Here is a 20,795-nt window from a genome sequence, read left to right as displayed (position 1 = left end):
AGGACTAGACCAGGACTATACAAGGACTAGAACAGGACTAAACAAGGACTAGAACAGGACTAAACAAGGACTAGACCAGGACTATACAAGGACTAGAACAGGACTAAACAAGGACTAGAACAGGACTAAACATGGACTAGACCAGGACTAAACAAGGACTAGACCAGGACTAAACAAGGACTAGAACAGGACTAAACAAGGACTAGACCAGGACTAAACAAGGACTAGAACAGGACTAAACAAGGACTAGAACAGGACTAAACAAGGACTAGACCAGGACTAAACAAGGACTAGACCAGGACTACCCAAGGACTAGAACAGGCCTTAACAAGGACTAGACCCGGACTAAACAAGGACTAGAACAGGACTAAACAAGGACTAGAACAGGACTAAACAAGGACTAGAACAGGACTAAACAAGGACTAGACCAGGACTAAACAAGGACTAGAACAGGACTAAACAAGGACTAGACCAGGACTACCCAAGGACTAGACCAGGACTAAACAAGGACTAGAACAGGACTAAACAAGGACTAGAACAGGACTAAACACGGACTAGACCAGGACTACACAAGGACTAGAACAGGACTAAACAAGGACTAGAACAGGACTAAACACGGACTAGAACAGGACTAAACACGGACTAGAACAGGACTAAACAAGGACTAGACCAGGACTAAACAAGGACTAGAACAGGACTAAACAAGGACTAGAACAGGACTAAACACGGACTAGAACAGGACTAAACAAGGACTAGACCAGGACTAGCCAAGGACTAGAACAGGACTAAACACGCACTAGAACAGGACTAAACAAGGACTAGACCAGGACTACCCAAGGACTAGAACAGGACTAAACAAGGACTAGACCGGGACTAAACAAGGACTAGAACAGGACTAAACAAGGACTAGACCAGGACTAAACAAGGACTAGACCAGGACTAAACAAGGACTAGACCAGGACTAAACAAGGACTAGACCAGGACTAAACAAGGACTAGAACAGGACTAATCAAGGACTAGACCAGGACTAAACAAGGACTAGACCAGGACTAAACAAGGACTAGAACAGGACTAAACAAGGACTAGACCAGGACTAAACAAGGACTAGACCAGGACTAAACAAGGACTAGACCAGGACTAAACAAGGACTAGACCCGGACTAAACAAGGACTAGAACAGGACTAAACAAGGACTAGACCAGGACTACCCAAGGACTAGACCAGGACTACCCAAGGACTAGACCAGGACTATACAAGGACTAGACCAGGACTAAACAAGGACTAGACCAGGACTATACAAGGACTAGAACAGGACTAAACAAGGACTAGAACAGGACTAAACAAGGACTAGACCAGGACTATACAAGGACTAGAACAGGACTAAACACGGACTAGAACAGGACTAAACAAGGACTAGAACAGGACTAAACAAGGACTAGAACAGGACTAAACATGGACTAGACCAGGACTAAACAAGGACTAGAACAGGACTAAACAAGGACTAGAACAGGACTAAACAAGGACTAGACCAGGACTAAACAAGGACTAGAACAGGACTAAACAAGGACTAGAACAGGACTAAACAAGGACTAGACCAGGACTAAACAAGGACTAGACCAGGACTACCCAAGGACTAGAACAGGCCTTAACAAGGACTAGACCCGGACTAAACAAGGACTAGAACAGGACTAAACAAGGACTAGAACAGGACTAAACAAGGACTAGAACAGGACTAAACAAGGACTAGACCAGGACTAAACAAGGACTAGAACAGGACTAAACAAGGACTAGACCAGGACTACCCAAGGACTAGACCAGGACTAAACAAGGACTAGAACAGGACTATACAAGGACTAGAACAGGACTAAACACGGACTAGACCAGGACTATACAAGGACTAGAACAGGACTAAACAAGGACTAGAACAGGACTAAACACGGACTAGAACAGGACTAAACATGGACTAGACCAGGACTAAACAAGGACTAGACCAGGACTAAACAAGGACTAGAACAGGACTAAACAGGACTAAACAAGGACTAGACCAGGACTAAACAAGGACTAGACCAGGACTAAACAAGGACTAGACCAGGACTAAATAAGGACTAGAACAGGACTAAACAAGGACTAGACCCGGACTAAACAAGGACTAGAACAGGACTAAACAAGGACTAGAACAGGACTAAACAAGGACTAGAACAGGACTAAACAAGGACTAGACCAGGACTAAACAAGGACTAGAACAGGACTAAACAAGGACTAGACCAGGACTAAACAAGGACTAGAACAGGACTAAACAAGGACTAGACCAGGACTAAACAAGGACTAGAACAGGACTAAACAAGGACTAGACCAGGACTAAACAAGGACTAGACCAGGACTAAACAAGGACTAGACCAGGACTAAACAAGGACTAGAACAGGACTAAACAAGGACTAGAACAGGACTAAACAAGGACTAGAACAGGACTAAACAAGGACTAGAACAGGACTAAACCAGGACTAAACAAGGACTAGACCAGGACTAAACAAGGACTAGACCAGGACTAAACAAGGACTAGACCAGGACTAAACAAGGACTAGACCCGGACTAAACAAGGACTAGAACAGGACTAAACAAGGACTAGACCAGGACTACCCAAGGACTAGACCAGGACTATACAAGGACTAGACCAGGACTAAACAAGGACTAGACCAGGACTATACAAGGACTAGAACAGGACTAAACAAGGACTAGAACAGGACTAAACAAGGACTCGACCAGGACTATACAAGGACTAGAACAGGACTAAACACGGACTAGAACAGAACTAAACAAGGACTAGAACAGGACTAAACAAGGACTAGAACAGGACTAAACACGGACTAGAACAGGACTAAACAAGGACTAGACCAGGACTAAACAAGGACTAGAACAGGACTAAACAAGGACTAGAACAGGACTAAACACGGACTAGAACAGGACTAAACAAGGACTAGACCAGGACTAGCCAAGGACTAGAACAGGACTAAACACGCACTAGAACAGGACTAAACAAGGACTAGAACAGGACTAAACAAGGACTAGACCAGGACTAAACAAGGACTAGAACAGGACTAAACAAGGACTAGAACAGGACTAAACAAGGACTAGACCAGGACTAAACAAGGACTAGACCAGGACTAAACAAGGACTAGAACAGGCCTTAACAAGGACTAGACCCGGACTAAACAAGGACTAGAACAGGACTAAACAAGGACTAGAACAGGACTAAACAAGGACTAGAACAGGACTAAACAAGGACTAGACCAGGACTAAACAAGGACTAGAACAGGACTAAACAAGGACTAGACCAGGACTACCCAAGGACTAGACCAGGACTAAACAAGGACTAGAACAGGACTAAACAAGGACTAGAACAGGACTAAACACGGACTAGACCAGGACTATACAAGGACTAGAACAGGACTAAACAAGGACTAGAACAGGACTAAACACGGACTAGAACAGGACTAAACACGGACTAGAACAGGACTAAACAAGGACTAGAACAGGACTAAACACGGACTAGAACAGGACTAAACAAGGACTAGACCAGGACTAGCCAAGGACTAGAACAGGACTAAACACGCACTAGAACAGGACTAAACAAGGACTAGACCAGGACTACCCAAGGACTAGAACAGGACTAAACAAGGACTAGACCCGAACTAAACAAGGACTAGAACAGGACTAAACAAGGACTAGACCAGGACTAAACAAGGACTAGACCAGGACTAAACAAGGACTAGACCAGGACTAAACAAGGACTAGACCAGGACTAAACAAGGACTAGACCAGGACTAAACAAGGACTAGACCAGGACTATACAAGGACTAGAACAGGACTAAACAAGGACTAGAACAGGACTAAACAAGGACTAGACCAGGACTATACAAGGACTAGAACAGGACTAAACAAGGACTAGAACAGGACTAAACATGGACTAGACCAGGACTAAACAAGGACTAGACCAGGACTAAACAAGGACTAGAACAGGACTAAACAAGGACTAGACCAGGACTAAACAAGGACTAGAACAGGACTAAACAAGGACTAGAACAGGACTAAACAAGGACTAGACCAGGACTAAACAAGGACTAGACCAGGACTACCCAAGGACTAGAACAGGCCTTAACAAGGACTAGACCCGGACTAAACAAGGACTAGAACAGGACTAAACAAGGACTAGAACAGGACTAAACAAGGACTAGAACAGGACTAAACAAGGACTAGACCAGGACTAAACAAGGACTAGAACAGGACTAAACAAGGACTAGACCAGGACTACCCAAGGACTAGACCAGGACTAAACAAGGACTAGAACAGGACTAAACAAGGACTAGAACAGGACTAAACACGGACTAGACCAGGACTACACAAGGACTAGAACAGGACTAAACAAGGACTAGAACAGGACTAAACACGGACTAGAACAGGACTAAACACGGACTAGAACAGGACTAAACAAGGACTAGACCAGGACTAAACAAGGACTAGAACAGGACTAAACAAGGACTAGAACAGGACTAAACACGGACTAGAACAGGACTAAACAAGGACTAGACCAGGACTAGCCAAGGACTAGAACAGGACTAAACACGCACTAGAACAGGACTAAACAAGGACTAGACCAGGACTACCCAAGGACTAGAACAGGACTAAACAAGGACTAGACCGGGACTAAACAAGGACTAGAACAGGACTAAACAAGGACTAGACCAGGACTAAACAAGGACTAGACCAGGACTAAACAAGGACTAGACCAGGACTAAACAAGGACTAGACCAGGACTAAACAAGGACTAGAACAGGACTAATCAAGGACTAGACCAGGACTAAACAAGGACTAGACCAGGACTAAACAAGGACTAGAACAGGACTAAACAAGGACTAGACCAGGACTAAACAAGGACTAGACCAGGACTAAACAAGGACTAGACCAGGACTAAACAAGGACTAGACCCGGACTAAACAAGGACTAGAACAGGACTAAACAAGGACTAGACCAGGACTACCCAAGGACTAGACCAGGACTACCCAAGGACTAGACCAGGACTATACAAGGACTAGACCAGGACTAAACAAGGACTAGACCAGGACTATACAAGGACTAGAACAGGACTAAACAAGGACTAGAACAGGACTAAACAAGGACTAGACCAGGACTATACAAGGACTAGAACAGGACTAAACACGGACTAGAACAGGACTAAACAAGGACTAGAACAGGACTAAACAAGGACTAGAACAGGACTAAACATGGACTAGACCAGGACTAAACAAGGACTAGAACAGGACTAAACAAGGACTAGAACAGGACTAAACAAGGACTAGACCAGGACTAAACAAGGACTAGAACAGGACTAAACAAGGACTAGAACAGGACTAAACAAGGACTAGACCAGGACTAAACAAGGACTAGACCAGGACTACCCAAGGACTAGAACAGGCCTTAACAAGGACTAGACCCGGACTAAACAAGGACTAGAACAGGACTAAACAAGGACTAGAACAGGACTAAACAAGGACTAGAACAGGACTAAACAAGGACTAGACCAGGACTAAACAAGGACTAGAACAGGACTAAACAAGGACTAGACCAGGACTACCCAAGGACTAGACCAGGACTAAACAAGGACTAGAACAGGACTATACAAGGACTAGAACAGGACTAAACACGGACTAGACCAGGACTATACAAGGACTAGAACAGGACTAAACAAGGACTAGAACAGGACTAAACACGGACTAGAACAGGACTAAACATGGACTAGACCAGGACTAAACAAGGACTAGACCAGGACTAAACAAGGACTAGAACAGGACTAAACAGGACTAAACAAGGACTAGACCAGGACTAAACAAGGACTAGACCAGGACTAAACAAGGACTAGACCAGGACTAAATAAGGACTAGAACAGGACTAAACAAGGACTAGACCCGGACTAAACAAGGACTAGAACAGGACTAAACAAGGACTAGAACAGGACTAAACAAGGACTAGAACAGGACTAAACAAGGACTAGACCAGGACTAAACAAGGACTAGAACAGGACTAAACAAGGACTAGACCAGGACTAAACAAGGACTAGAACAGGACTAAACAAGGACTAGACCAGGACTAAACAAGGACTAGAACAGGACTAAACAAGGACTAGACCAGGACTAAACAAGGACTAGACCAGGACTAAACAAGGACTAGACCAGGACTAAACAAGGACTAGAACAGGACTAAACAAGGACTAGAACAGGACTAAACAAGGACTAGAACAGGACTAAACAAGGACTAGAACAGGACTAAACCAGGACTAAACAAGGACTAGACCAGGACTAAACAAGGACTAGACCAGGACTAAACAAGGACTAGACCAGGACTAAACAAGGACTAGACCCGGACTAAACAAGGACTAGAACAGGACTAAACAAGGACTAGACCAGGACTACCCAAGGACTAGACCAGGACTATACAAGGACTAGACCAGGACTAAACAAGGACTAGACCAGGACTATACAAGGACTAGAACAGGACTAAACAAGGACTAGAACAGGACTAAACAAGGACTCGACCAGGACTATACAAGGACTAGAACAGGACTAAACACGGACTAGAACAGAACTAAACAAGGACTAGAACAGGACTAAACAAGGACTAGAACAGGACTAAACACGGACTAGAACAGGACTAAACAAGGACTAGACCAGGACTAAACAAGGACTAGAACAGGACTAAACAAGGACTAGAACAGGACTAAACACGGACTAGAACAGGACTAAACAAGGACTAGACCAGGACTAGCCAAGGACTAGAACAGGACTAAACACGCACTAGAACAGGACTAAACAAGGACTAGACCAGGACTACCCAAGGACTAGAACAGGACTAAACAAGGACTAGACCCGGACTAAACAAGGACTAGAACAGGACTAAACAAGGACTAGACCAGGACTAAACAAGGACTAGACCAGGACTAAACAAGGACTAGACCAGGACTAAACAAGGACTAGACCAGGACTAAACAAGGACTAGACCAGGACTATACAAGGACTAGAACAGGACTAAACAAGGACTAGAACAGGACTAAACAAGGACTAGACCAGGACTATACAAGGACTAGAACAGGACTAAACACGGACTAGAACAGGACTAAACAAGGACTAGAACAGGACTAAACAAGGACTAGAACAGGACTAAACATGGACTAGACCAGGACTAAACAAGGACTAGACCAGGACTAAACAAGGACTAGAACAGGACTAAACAAGGACTAGACCAGGACTAAACAAGGACTAGAACAGGACTAAACAAGGACTAGAACAGGACTAAACAAGGACTAGACCAGGACTAAACAAGGACTAGACCAGGACTACCCAAGGACTAGAACAGGCCTTAACAAGGACTAGACCCGGACTAAACAAGGACTAGAACAGGACTAAACAAGGACTAGAAAGGGACTAAACAAGGACTAGAACAGGACTAAACAAGGACTAGACCAGGACTAAACAAGGACTAGAACAGGACTAAACAAGGACTAGACCAAGACTACCCAAGGACTAGACCAGGACTAAACAAGGACAAGAACAGGACTAAACAAGGACTAGAACAGGACTAAACACGGACTAGACCAGGACTATACAAGGACTAGAACAGGACTAAACAAGGACTAGAACAGGACTAAACACGGACTAGAACAGGACTAAACACGGACTAGAACAGGACTAAACAAGGACTAGACCAGGACTAAACAAGGACTAGAACAGGACTAAACAAGGACTAGAACAGGACTAAACACGGACTAGAACAGGACTAAACAAGGACTAGACCAGGACTAGCCAAGGACTAGAACAGGACTAAACACGCACTAGAACAGGACTAAACAAGGACTAGACCAGGACTACCCAAGGACTAGAAAAGGACTAAACAAGGACTAGACCCGGACTAAACAAGGCCTAGAACAGGACTAAACAAGGACTAGACCAGGACTAAACAAGGACTAGACCAGGACTAAACAAGGACTAGACCAGGACTAAACAAGGACTAGACCAGGACTAAACAAGGACTAGACCAGGACTAAACAAGGACTAGAACAGGACTAAACAAGGACTAGACCAGGACTAAACAAGGACTAGACCAGGACTAAACAAGGACTAGAACAGGACTAAACAAGGACTAGACCAGGACTAAACAAGGACTAGACCAGGACTAAACAAGGACTAGACCAGGACTAAACAAGGACTAGACCCGGACTAAACAAGGACTAGACCAGGACTAAACAAGGACTAGACCAGGACTACCCAAGGACTAGACCAGGACTATACAAGGACTAGACCAGGACTAAACAAGGACTAGACCAGGACTATACAAGGACTAGAACAGAACTAAACAAGGACTAGAACAGGACTAAACAAGGACTAGACCAGGACTATACAAGGACTAGAACAGGACTAAACACGGACTAGAACAGGACTAAACAAGGACTAGAACAGGACTAAACAAGGACTAGAACAGGACTAAACATGGACTAGACCAGGACTAAACAAGGACTAGACCAGGACTAAACAAGGACTAGAACAGGACTAAACAAGGACTAGACCAGGACTAAACAAGGACTAGAACAGGACTAAACAAGGACTAGAACAGGACTAAACAAGGACTAGACCAGGACTAAACAAGGACTAGACCAGGACTACCCAAGGACTAGAACAGGCCTTAACAAGGACTAGACCCGGACTAAACAAGGACTAGAACAGGACTAAACAAGGACTAGAACAGGACTAAACAAGGACTAGAACAGGACTAAACAAGGACTAGACCAGGACTAAACAAGGACTAGAACAGGACTAAACAAGGACTAGACCAGGACTACCCAAGGACTAGACCAGGACTAAACAAGGACTAGAACAGGACTAAACAAGGACTAGAACAGGACTAAACACGGACTAGACCAGGACTATACAAGGACTAGAACAGGACTAAACAAGGACTAGAACAGGACTAAACACGGACTAGAACAGGACTAAACAAGGACTAGACCAGGACTAAACAAGGACTAGACCAGGACTAAACAAGGACTAGACCAGGACTAAACAAGGACTAGAACAGGACTAAACAAGGACTAGACCAGGACTAAACAAGGACTAGAACAGGACTAAACAAGGACTAGAACAGGACTAAACAAGGACTAGACCAGGACTAAACAAGGACTAGAACAGGACTAAACAAGGACTAGAACAGGACTAAACAAGGACAAGAACAGGCCTAAACAAGGACTAGACCCGGACTAAACAAGGACTAGAACAGGACTAAACAAGGACTAGAACAGGACTAAACAAGGACTAGAACAGGACTAAACAAGGACTAGACCAGGACTAAACAAGGACTAGAACAGGACTAAACAAGGACTAGACCAGGACTAAACAAGGACTAGAACAGGACTAAACAAGGACTAGACCAGGACTAAACAAGGACTAGAACAGGACTAAACAAGGACTAGACCAGGACTAAACAAGGACTAGACCAGGACTAAACAAGGACTAGACCAGGACTAAACAAGGACTAGAACAGGACTAAACAAGGACTAGAACAGGACTAAACAAGGACTAGAACAGGACTAAACAAGGACTAGAACAGGACTAAACCAGGACTAAACAAGGACTAGACCAGGACTAAACAAGGACTAGACCAGGACTAAACAAGGACTAGAACAGGACTAAACAAGGACTAGACCAGGACTATACAAGGACTAGACCAGGACTAAACAAGGACTAGAACAGGACTAAACAAGGACTAGACCAGGACTATACAAGGACTAGAACAGGACTAAACATGGACTAGAACAGGACTAAACATGGACTAGACCAGGACTAAACATGGACTAGACCAAGACTAAACAAGGACTAGACCAGGACTACCCAAGGACTAGAACAGGACTAAACAAGGACTAGACCCGGACTAAACAAGGACTAGAACAGGACTAAACAAGGACTAGACCAGGACTAAACAAGGACTAGACCAGGACTAAACAAGGACTAGAACAGGACTAAACAAGGACTAGACCAGGACTAAACAAGGACTAGACCAGGACTAAACAAGGACTAGACCAGGACTAAACAAGGACTAGAACAGGACTAAACAAGGACTAGACCAGGACTAAATAAGGACTAGAACAGGACTAAACAAGGACTGTTCTAGTCCTTGTTTAGTCCTGTTCTAGTCCTTGTTTAGTCCTGTCAATTTAGGACACTTTTAATGGCCTTAATAAACCATATACAAAGAATTATTTATGGCTAATTATTAAGTGTTACTGTTGTATCTGCCAGTTATTGTACAGTATATAGGCTAATGTTTTTGTTTGCATTTTAATTTAAGCAACCAAATTCAGAAAACGTAGCATTTCATTATATAGATATAGTGCACTACTGGGATATTAAAGTGAAAATAAAACTAACATTCACCAACTCATCATTTGAAACTTACGAACAATCTTTGTGATCAATAAAGTACCTATCTATCCCTTTGCGCTGATTCAATATCGCTCAATTCGTTTATTTTCTCATTCTAAAGCAACTTACGTTTCCACACTACACATACTTTTACTAACCTCCAGTTTCGATCAGCACATCAAAAAGGTCGTCCATCTGCTGACTCGAGATGGACGGACACTGAAAGGCAACAGTGAAACAGTGAAACAAGACGGTCGCGTTGCAGTTTCATGCATTATACATTCACTCCCCATAGTGGCAAGCCATTTTTGTAGCCACAACTGCCCTGTGGTAGATGAACGGACACTTGGCTGCCAATCTGACCAACATCACTCACACATTATACATAATAAGTGCCCAAACTAAAAACGTATTTGTTCATAATTGCCTTGAATAAAACTGTACAGGGATTTTTATTTGTATTTTTTATGCATTAATGTGTTGTCTGGGACTTGGATACAAACACTGTACATGTTTATTGATTGATTGATTGAACTGTCCACTCTGCGCACACTTGTTTACCTGTGCGATCAAGCCGCGCGTCTGTTTAACGGCCTCTTCGTAGCGCGGTGGGTCTTTGGACTTGTGCCGCAGCAGGAGCAAAGACGCCTCGCCGCGGGCCTGCTCGGACGAGGACACAAGGACACAATCGTTTACATGCAGCAGTGTTTGGGATTTCGGAGATGATCGCGTTACGTACCTTGGCCGCAGATGTTTGGTTGGAGGAGAACGTGCTGAGGGCCGCTGCATCTGTCCACGCCTGCACAAATATTTACACTGGTCAACAACACACGGCTCCACCGAAATGGGTTCAGTGTGGTTCAAACGAGCCTTCTGCAACTGCTTATTCATGGTCATTCCCAAACAATTAGCTGGTATTTAGCTGTAAATGATAATGTAAATGCTTGCAGACGTTCCAGGACGAAAGGTTTGGAAATGTGCACTAAATTATCAGAGTAAACAGAAGAAGCCTGTACATCATTTGTTTATGAGGAAAGCTTATTAACCTTTTGCAATCAATGTCGTGGCAAATAAAAATGAAATTATACCCAAATTACATATAATTTTATAATGATTAATAATATAAACAAAAAACATATGCAGTGAAATTACAAAAATGTACACAAAGTATTTGTTCCCTTTTTGCCAGTAGAGTAAAAACATGATAAAAATGATAATAATGAGCATAATAACACTTTGCAGATTATTATCATGTGATTATTATACTTTTAATTACCATGACATTTCCATCCTATTACCATGCTAAATTTGTGCTGTTAAGTTTTATTTGTAAGATTAAATTGAATAAAAGAGGAGGATTTATTAGAATTCTGGATAGTCATGGATCTGGATATTATGGATACATTTTCTGGTACATTTTGGCCATGTATTGCCTATCTACTCAACAGTAATGGGTCTGGAGCCGTGGTTCCTGGGGCTCTGTGCCTGCTGTTGCTAAATCGGGTGCTGGTCTCAGATCAGATGGAGCACAGAGGGCAGACGGGCCGCTACTGTCGACACCTGCTCCTCCAACACGGACGAGACGAGAACCAGGGCATTTCATCACCAGCTCGACTACAGCGCCGGGGCAATGCACGAGCGGCTCAAGACTGGGCAGGAAACTAACAGGAACACCACTGTGACTGACTGTATTCAAATCCTCGGTAAATCATTTATATATCTGTTTATCTCTCATAGTTTAAGCATTTCTTATAAGAGATGAGTCAGTCAGTGAGTTCCTGTGCAGTGAACCATGTCTGACATCTGACTCTAAAAATAGAAACAGTCTATTATTCAAATGATAAACAAATTATTAGCAAAATGCACTTCCTTTTTTTGATGTATTTGTTCTTTATATCATTTTTTTTCATTTTAAGGTGTTGTTGACTAAAACTCTGAATAAGCTATAGTTTATGTAACATTATCTAAAATCTAAAACTTCTATAATTGAACTTACAAATACAAAGTCAATTTTCATGTTGAAAAAAGAAAGAAAGCTGTGAGGATTGTCATCATTCTGCATATAATTAATCGATAAAACAGATATTTCTCAAATTTAGAGCACTAAAATTCCATCTCAATACAGCATTGTTCATGTTTAAAGTTAGAAAACAACTTGTGCCTGAAAAATCATTGTGTTTGTTTGAAATCAATTAAGCTAAATATGATCTAAGAGGAAAGTATAGTTACAATAAATGTAAAAAATAAGTTTTTGTGTTCAAGGGGTCAACTTGTGGAATGGTCTAACAGATGAACTTAAGAGGAGTAATTCTATTTTCCATGAAAAAACTGTTCAAGAAAATAACATATCAAAAATATAAGATGAAAAATGAATAATGTATTTGTGAAATCTGTAAAAGATAAATACATTCTAATGGAGATGGCGTGATTGGTTGATTTTGTTTTATGTAAAATTACGCAAAGACATGTATGCCTCAGGTACTCATTTGTTTTACTCATTCAAAATAAACTCATATAATATCATAACTTTTGTGTCTGTCCAGTGCAAGAGAGTCTAAGTGGAGTCACTGTATGAAGTGGACGTTTGGCGCCAATGTCTCCACTCCACATTCGGTGCCAAGAAATCATTTTTGTTGAAGCTGGAATCAATTTATTAATTTAAAATAGCAACATGGTTGTTGTTTAATTAGATTAAGGTTATAGTTTTGTGCAGCTAGTGGAGTTTGTTCTGATCTAGCGAGATTTTGTCAATACAAAATAAATGCATCCAAAAAGGTGCACAATGTAACTTCCATGGAAATGTTGTTGCTTTGCTCAGGAATGTTCCACACCGCGACATCAAACATGTTTAGATTTATGACCCTGCTCACAGTAAGAATAAATGTTTTTGTGAGCAATAAAAATACAATAAATGTTATAGATAAGTTTGATGCAATACTGTGAAAGTAATAACATTTCCATGGAGGAGAACCAGACATTTGAAAAATAAACAAAGTTACAACTAAATAATGAGCCTAACGTTTTACTCTTTCACCTTCTGAGCAGTGCCTCGGTGGTGTAACTGTGCAGAGACGTGTGTGGCGTTTGGTCCTGTATTCTGCACCAGTCCTGGGGGAGATGACTCCGGGTTGAGTAAATTCATGGACATTAGGACAGGATTGGCGATGCTCATCTGCGTGACCTCTTGCTTGACCCCCGAGGGCGGGACAGGACACATGTTGGACGAGCAGTTTGAAAGTGTAATGAATTCCTCTTTGACCTGGATGAGAGCGGGACATGACGCGGGAGGTGGGGAGTCGCCCTGTTGAAATCTCTTCTCCACCTCCAGCTGCATTTTCAGCTCCTCCACCAGCCTCTGCTCCTGCTCCAGCTTTCTCATCAGCTCCTCAATCTGCCGCTCTTTCTCAAACAGGCGCTTGTCCTTGTCCCCCTCTTTCGGGCCCTCGGCGGGACCGTCCTGAGCCTCGGGTGGGATGCAGTCTTTGAGGCCCAGTTTGGACACTTTGGTGGCGATAGGCGACACGGGCGGACTGAGTATGTCCGCACGGTTGTCATGGTACGACCGGAGTCTCTCGATCAAATCTATCTTAGTCCCAGAAACAGGCAAAGTGCGCAGTTTCAGCTCCGTCTTTAGTTCAGCGACCTGTCAATCAAACAATATGCACAATGCCAATCAAAATGTGTACATAATATAGACAATACACACTAGAGTTTATATAGTGACATACTGTACAGTTTGTTTTTGATCAATGATGTAGATGTAGGAGAGGGATAAAATTGACAAAAAAAGAATATCCCAAAAAGAATATTCAGATGACATTATGTAAATCCAACAGAAATGTGTTGAAACATCTCTGACATCTTTAAATGAATCTGTGAATGAATGAATCTGTGAATCTGTGAAACCACTGAAATATTGCTGAATTTATTTGGAAGTTAATATTCAATTTGTCCATTTTCACTTTGAATTGGCTCTTTTTTCAGCATTTTTATTATAAACAATATACTTTAAATGAAACTGAATGAAATATTTACACATTCTCTAAACAACATTCACAATATTTAAAGTAATTTGCCCCAATACCCAAGTTCATCCTCTTAGTTTGGTGGACCCATAGTCAGTTAACTTTGAAATTCTTTAAATTTATCTATCTTAGTGCCAGAATTAGTTAAACATTTTACTTTTACACATTATACTATCTACAAAAATCACTAGGTTAAGTTTTATCAATTCAAAGTATGATAACCTAACTATATGAATACACTGATGACCTCACCTTCATGTCCTCCAGATTGACAGGTAGCTCCGTCCTGTGATTGGTCGGGTTTGGAAGAGGGTTCAAAGATGCGCCGTTTCCACTGCAGCAGCTGCTCTGTACTTCAGACGTCTGCCTGAAAAGAGGGAGTAAAGCCCAATTTTAGAAACTATTACCCATTAATCACAATAAACTTCTGTGTAAGAAGCAGGAAATGTGAAGTATTCGAGACACAGAGCAGCTGCTGGTCTGGACGGTAAACCAGGTGGGACCGAATTGGAATCCACGTTCGTCTATTTACGTGTGAATAAAACCAATTCACGTATTTGTTGTGGCACCTGTTGTGGGACATTTTAAGCAACTTAAATGAGCAACGCTGATAATTGTGTTTCTGGACTTAATTGTGCGCTTATCTCCACATCCTGAACCAGAATCTTAGTCAAGATGTATTGGATGTATAGGAATGATGGGAAAACTTGAGGGAAAACACACAAACTCAAAACAAAAAAGGCGGAATTTAACCCGTGACCTTAACAAAACCCACATTCCAGAAGACATCTTACTTGAGAGTTGCAGGTGGGACGGTGTTATAGCTGAACTGCTGCTGGCTGAGTATCTGTAGATGTAGAAACTGCTGCTGCTGCTGAAGGAGACGAGCGTACGCCGAGTCCATGGGCACGTCCTGCTCCTGTTTCTGATGTGGAGGAATGTACTGGTGATACTTCAGCTTCTTCACCCGCGGCTTCGGCTCTCTGCTCTTTTTACTGCGACTCTTTTCCCCCTTGGCTCTGGCGAGGCTTTGCTGCAGGACAGAATGTAGACTTCTTTTTAAACCTGCTTGACGTTGATGCACGCAGACTGACTGACTGGACAGGATGGCAAGTGGTGCGAAAGAGTGGTGAGAGACATTCGGTGGATTGTCAAGACTGGAAATCAATCAGACAGCACTGAGGCCAGGGCAGAGCCTAGCCAAGCATATATCTTCCACGTTGTAGATAAACTGGGGGGGTAAAGATAACAGGAGGCACAACTCTGTCGGAAGCTTTAATCTGATTTTTGTTTTCACACAGTTTGACCATAAACTACTTTTGTTGTTGTTGTTGTTGATGTATTCATTCATTGAGAACCACAGTATTGATCTAAAACAGCTTAATAACAGGGTTTATTGACTTCCTGTTTAAATCTGCAGCACTGATAGGCCACGCCTCTTCGTAATGGCGTTTCACTGTAGTGAGCAGCAGAAAAGGGCTGTTTCTGAATGTATGTGATAATAAAGAAAGTACAGGACTTTGTGAGGAGAGGAGAAACTTTTCAAGACATTTTCTGAGCATTCAAGCCTCAAATGCAGGACGATACATTATTATTACTCAAACAGACCTGAATCAATCACAATACAACTTTGAGTAAACTATGAGGAAACACATTATAGTTAAAATGTTAGAAGTGCCTAAAAGTTGATTTTGCACATCTAAAACTTATGTACGTTCATAGTTAAAGGCTCCAGATTTGATTAAAAAAGGTCAACTAATGAGTGCTAAATATGAATATGGATTTGCTTTGTTAACACTGGACAAAGGACAGAAATGAAGTTATCCAGCAGTAGCTAGAATAATGTAGAAGGACATTAAGACAAATGAGTGATGAAATCTAATCCAGATGGAGGGAAAGAAAAATAATGTTCATAATGGTAACATATTTCTGGAGGGATTAATACAAAGTTAAATGAATTGACATTGTTGAAGCAAATGACGTCTAAGAACCAGCCATGAATTCAGTAGAACTGACATTGTTTGTATAAGGTGGGACGTTTGCAATATCAGGAAACTGGTACAGAGCCGGCTCCCTTTTTCTTTTAACACCTGAGATCGCAGGATGCAGATGGAAAGGGCTTGGCGTATTAACAAGTCACACAGCAGTGATGAAAGCTGGGCCTGAGGTGGACTAACCCCAACCAAAAACGTTCAATTTATCTTGCTCTCATGTTCCAGGGAGGATAGCGGCGCACTGATAAATGTCCAGACCACTCTCCCGTCCTTTGATTCCTGGCTTAGGTTTTGCACAGCCTGTCATTCGAGCCTAATTGAAGACAAACTCAGCCTGGCACAGAATAAGCACTCGAAATCCCCGTTGTCTTTGAACTCAGCAGTGAATAGTGACTTTTAGTTCACCCCTAAAACGATGTGACTGTAAGTATGACAAAACACAGGCCTGTATCTTTTGACACGACACGTCGCGTTACTTTTCTAAAGAAAACACACAATAAATCGGAGTCGGAGCGAGAGGTTAATGCCATGAACGATGTGTGCGACACGCGCGCCACGAAACAAAATACAAAATCATTACCGCAAGAACGTGGTTGGAAGGTTTGATGTGGTCGTGAAGAACGTGATACTTATTGGAAACCTGATGATTAACTGTATGTTATGACCTAATTCAGCTCAAATTACCAAAGGGCTTTTGAAGAAGTTGAATTTGAAAAGTAAAGTTGTTTATACAGTATGTTCTCATGTTCTTTAAGAAATCACTTGCATTGTTACTGTGGCAGGTTTGATGACGCAACAACGCGTGCACAGTGTAACTTCTACACTATGGCTAAAGTAAAGTAAAGCAAGTAAAGTAAAGTAAAGTAAAGTAAAGTAAAGTAAAGTAAAGTAAAGTAAAGTAAAGTAAAGTAAAGTAAAGTAAAGTAAAGTAAAGTAAAGTAAAGGAAAGTAAAGGAAAGTAAAGGAAAGGAAAGGAAAGGTAAGTATGGCATTAAGTTGACCTATCTTTCATTTGTGATTGTTTATTGCCGAAACATGCATTATTACTAGAAGCAGTGTCACCACAGTCCACAGATTAAAGTTAAACTGTGGAACATTCTAGGCAAAGTAATAACATCTCCATGGGGGGAAGCAGAAATAGCCAGAAATGTTATTATGCCTCAATTGAATTAAAATATAAAAAAAATGAATCAAAAAATGAAAAAACAAACAAAAAAAGAAAAAAACAGACTTCCTATTAATTGGTTTGCTAGACTCACCTTAACCAAAACTGGACCTGGTGTGAGTGTCTGAACCGACGTAGGTCTTGGAGAAGTATTCTGACAATTGCTCTGCTTTTCACTGCTGCGTGCTGCGTCGCCCGCTGACTGTGCCTTAGGTGAACACTAGGAAAAACAAAGATTCATGCTATTATTTCACGTTCTGTCGATGAAAGACACCATCAAATCCTGAATCTACCTGGTTGTGGGGGTTACAGGAGGGTGACTGTGCGCCGTCCTTGTCTCCACTTTCTTTTGAAGAGCTGGAGCTGTCAGACTTTTGGCTTCTCGGTGAGGAGCCATCGCAACTGTCCTCGTCAAAGCTGTACACGTCTGGAGTCTTAACGCTGGCCAGCTCAACGCCTAAACAGAAGACGTCATTGAGACCAAGGACCAAATCCACAAGAGACAACACAGTAATTATGACTGAGATAAAACACTGTAGAGACTAGATATAGATCGACTCCTGCACAAAGAAATAAAAGCCTGACAAAGCCCACAAAGGCATGTTTTTGCACATTTTGATTGATTGTTCAAATTGAGATATTACTGATCTGCCAAAGGTATGTACCATTTCCAGCCTCTTTGCCCTCAGGTTGTACGGGTAAGATGTTCTTCTCCACTAGCTCCATGGGTCCGGGCCGCTGGGAGAGCTTCTCATTCAGAGAGTCAGCGAGTCTGGCCCTCTTGAGTCTCAGCTGTGCAGCCTGGAGCGACGAGTCTGCTTGGGTCTCTGTAAACATAATGAACATCAGCTCTGCAGCAGAAAAATGTAATACTGTGTTAAACGCTAACACGCAGATGTTGTGTGTGTTAAAGGCAAAGCTGTAAGCAGTACTGAATATCTATGTGCATGTAAAAGACCTGAATTAATACACAATCCCATGTAAGTTTAAGAGCCCAAAATTACTACTACCACTGTTTTTACTACAACCGCCACTGTTTTTACTACCCCTACCACTTTCACTTCACCACCGAGATGGAAAATACTTTTAAGGGAATTAGCTATAGAAAATGCAATTCCTTTCCAATACATTTCTCAGTCAGAGTGACCCAATAATAGCAGGCAATGAATAAGATGTGAAACCTTCCCCTCAATGGGGAAATTCCAGTGTTGTGACGCGGAGTTCAAGAACAGCAGGAGAATAAAAATAAAACAAATATGCAATAAAAAAATACCAGAATATAACCATTTGACTAGAATACTAGAATATACTTTGAATAGATAGATAGATTTGTTAAGATACATAAAGGCATACAAATAATTGAATACAACTGTGCAAGTAGAATGAAAATATAAGGCTACAAAATTATTACGTACGATATGGCTATGACTATGTACAGTACTGCATATGGACAAGAATAATCATGTGTCTTATCAGGAGCAGTGATGGCCGTTACCTTGCAGGATGTGCATCCGGACCAGCGCCGAGCGTTCAGGTCGACTGCACAGTTTATGCTTCAGGAAAGTCCCAGTCTGCAATAAAATGTCATATTTACACGAGTCTAAACACTGTCAGGTTCTATGTTTTGTTGATGATTCTGCTTTAGTTAAAGTCTCACCCGCGCTCTCTCCAGGCTGCGGATCTGCTCATGAAAACCAGCTGGGGCTTTCAGGGCTAAACAACACCAACAGCAAGTATTATATTTTTATTTTGAGTCAGAATGTCATACTGGCCACAACAAAGACATATTATAATGATGTCATGTGAGAGATAACTTGACCTTTGCTTAAATGTTGTTGTTAACAACCCACAGTCTATAATAAACAGCCTTTTGTTTTCCCTCGCTTTGCACATGCATAAACTGACTTGCAATAATCCAGTAGTTGTATGATCTCTACTAGAGGCAAACTTTTATTTTGTTAACATTTTGGCTTCGTCCTTCTGTGATCGCCAAAGCAAGAGGAACAACTTTTTTTTTTTTTATTTGGAGCCAGCACAATTTGATTTGATGTGTGAATCGGGATGTCACAGTATCAACGTTTGGTGTTACAATTATAGTGAGAAGAAACATTGCAATTTTAAAATTACTACCACCAAACAACACTACAATCCTCAAATTGCTTTAATTTGCTAAGTCTGGCTTCATAAAATCAAACTTTCTGAATGAAAAAGTAATGATATTGTTACATAAACGGCTTCACATGTAGTTTTGTGGAGAACAGATTGAAGTGAAATTACTATTGCTGCCTACAATATTATCATTTACTTAGTCCTTGCAACTATATTATAATCTAAATAATCAATTATCGATTAACCACATAATCTTGACATCCGTATGTGTGAATAGTAGAAAGCATTTGTTAGTAACTTACTACACATATATTAAACTTTAAGATTAAATGTACATATATGTATCTACCTCTGTATCTACCTGCGTTGCAACAATGAAATTTCCCCATGTGTGGACAATAAAGGATTATCTTATCTTATCTTATCTTATATATATAAACCAAGAGTGGTGTATACATTTGTCAGTTTCCAACCTTTTGACCTTGGAGAGCTACTTTTACAAGATGTCAGAGCGCTACTTCTGTTAACGGTCGTAAGAGTCTATAAAAATAAAGCGCTGACAGCAAGCTTTTGATGGGATAGAATTAGACGCCTATAAAATTAACCATTATCCATGCGTCTAAACAAGTATACTATTACAACCATAGGCATGTTAATGTCTCGAGCCACATGTTGGCGACCTCGACCTCGAACGTCACCAGTTGTCCCTGTTTAAACATACAGTTACGTCAATACAATGGAAACCTCTGCGATTACTAATAACCGACTCATCGTGCGTCCCGTCACCTCTGCTGGGATGGGGGGCTGTTTGCTTTAGCACATTGCGAGAGTGGCGGGAGGGGGGGGGATTGTGAAGAGTGTGTCAGCGCTGAAACCAAAACATTCCTGACGGAGCAGAGACCTAAGCACATACCTGACATAAGCTCACAAGTGCAGACTGCAGGGGAGGAAGGGTGCGAGTTTGAGTGGTTCATAAGCGTGAAAGGTCTCCTCTGATGGGACAATCTGTGGCTGTGACAGCGGCGCTAAAACCTGACCATCAC

The 20,795-nt window shown here is 41.8% G+C and overlaps 1 protein-coding gene across 2 annotated transcripts in view; it reads right to left on the bottom strand.

The window, feature by feature from the left end:
- Nucleotides 1-20,795, bottom strand: part of mrtfbb (myocardin related transcription factor Bb) — a 52,726-nt gene that overhangs the window by 4,741 nt on the left and 27,190 nt on the right. For both annotated transcript variants that reach the window (XM_072443055.1, XM_072443054.1), the window contains 11 exons: nt 19,301-19,356; nt 19,139-19,214; nt 18,309-18,470; nt 17,937-18,100; nt 17,738-17,863; nt 15,279-15,517; nt 14,737-14,851; nt 13,494-14,102; nt 11,199-11,258; nt 11,021-11,119; nt 10,618-10,678 (listed from right to left, as the gene is read on the bottom strand). In XM_072443055.1, the coding sequence (XP_072299156.1) occupies nt 10,618-10,678; nt 11,021-11,119; nt 11,199-11,258; nt 13,494-14,102; nt 14,737-14,851; nt 15,279-15,517; nt 17,738-17,863; nt 17,937-18,100; nt 18,309-18,470; nt 19,139-19,214; nt 19,301-19,356 (1,767 nt within the window). The remainder of the gene's footprint in view (nt 1-10,617; nt 10,679-11,020; nt 11,120-11,198; nt 11,259-13,493; nt 14,103-14,736; nt 14,852-15,278; nt 15,518-17,737; nt 17,864-17,936; nt 18,101-18,308; nt 18,471-19,138; nt 19,215-19,300; nt 19,357-20,795) is intronic.

The sequence above is a fragment of the Eucyclogobius newberryi genome, unplaced genomic scaffold (genome assembly GCF_026437365.1).
Source record: "Eucyclogobius newberryi isolate DKJ021-1_F unplaced genomic scaffold, fEucNew1.0.hap1 SCAF_13, whole genome shotgun sequence".
Classification (NCBI taxonomy): domain Eukaryota; kingdom Metazoa; phylum Chordata; class Actinopteri; order Gobiiformes; family Gobiidae; genus Eucyclogobius; species Eucyclogobius newberryi.
Note: the sequence above shows the minus strand (reverse complement) of the source record. Positions and strands in the feature narration are given on the sequence as shown.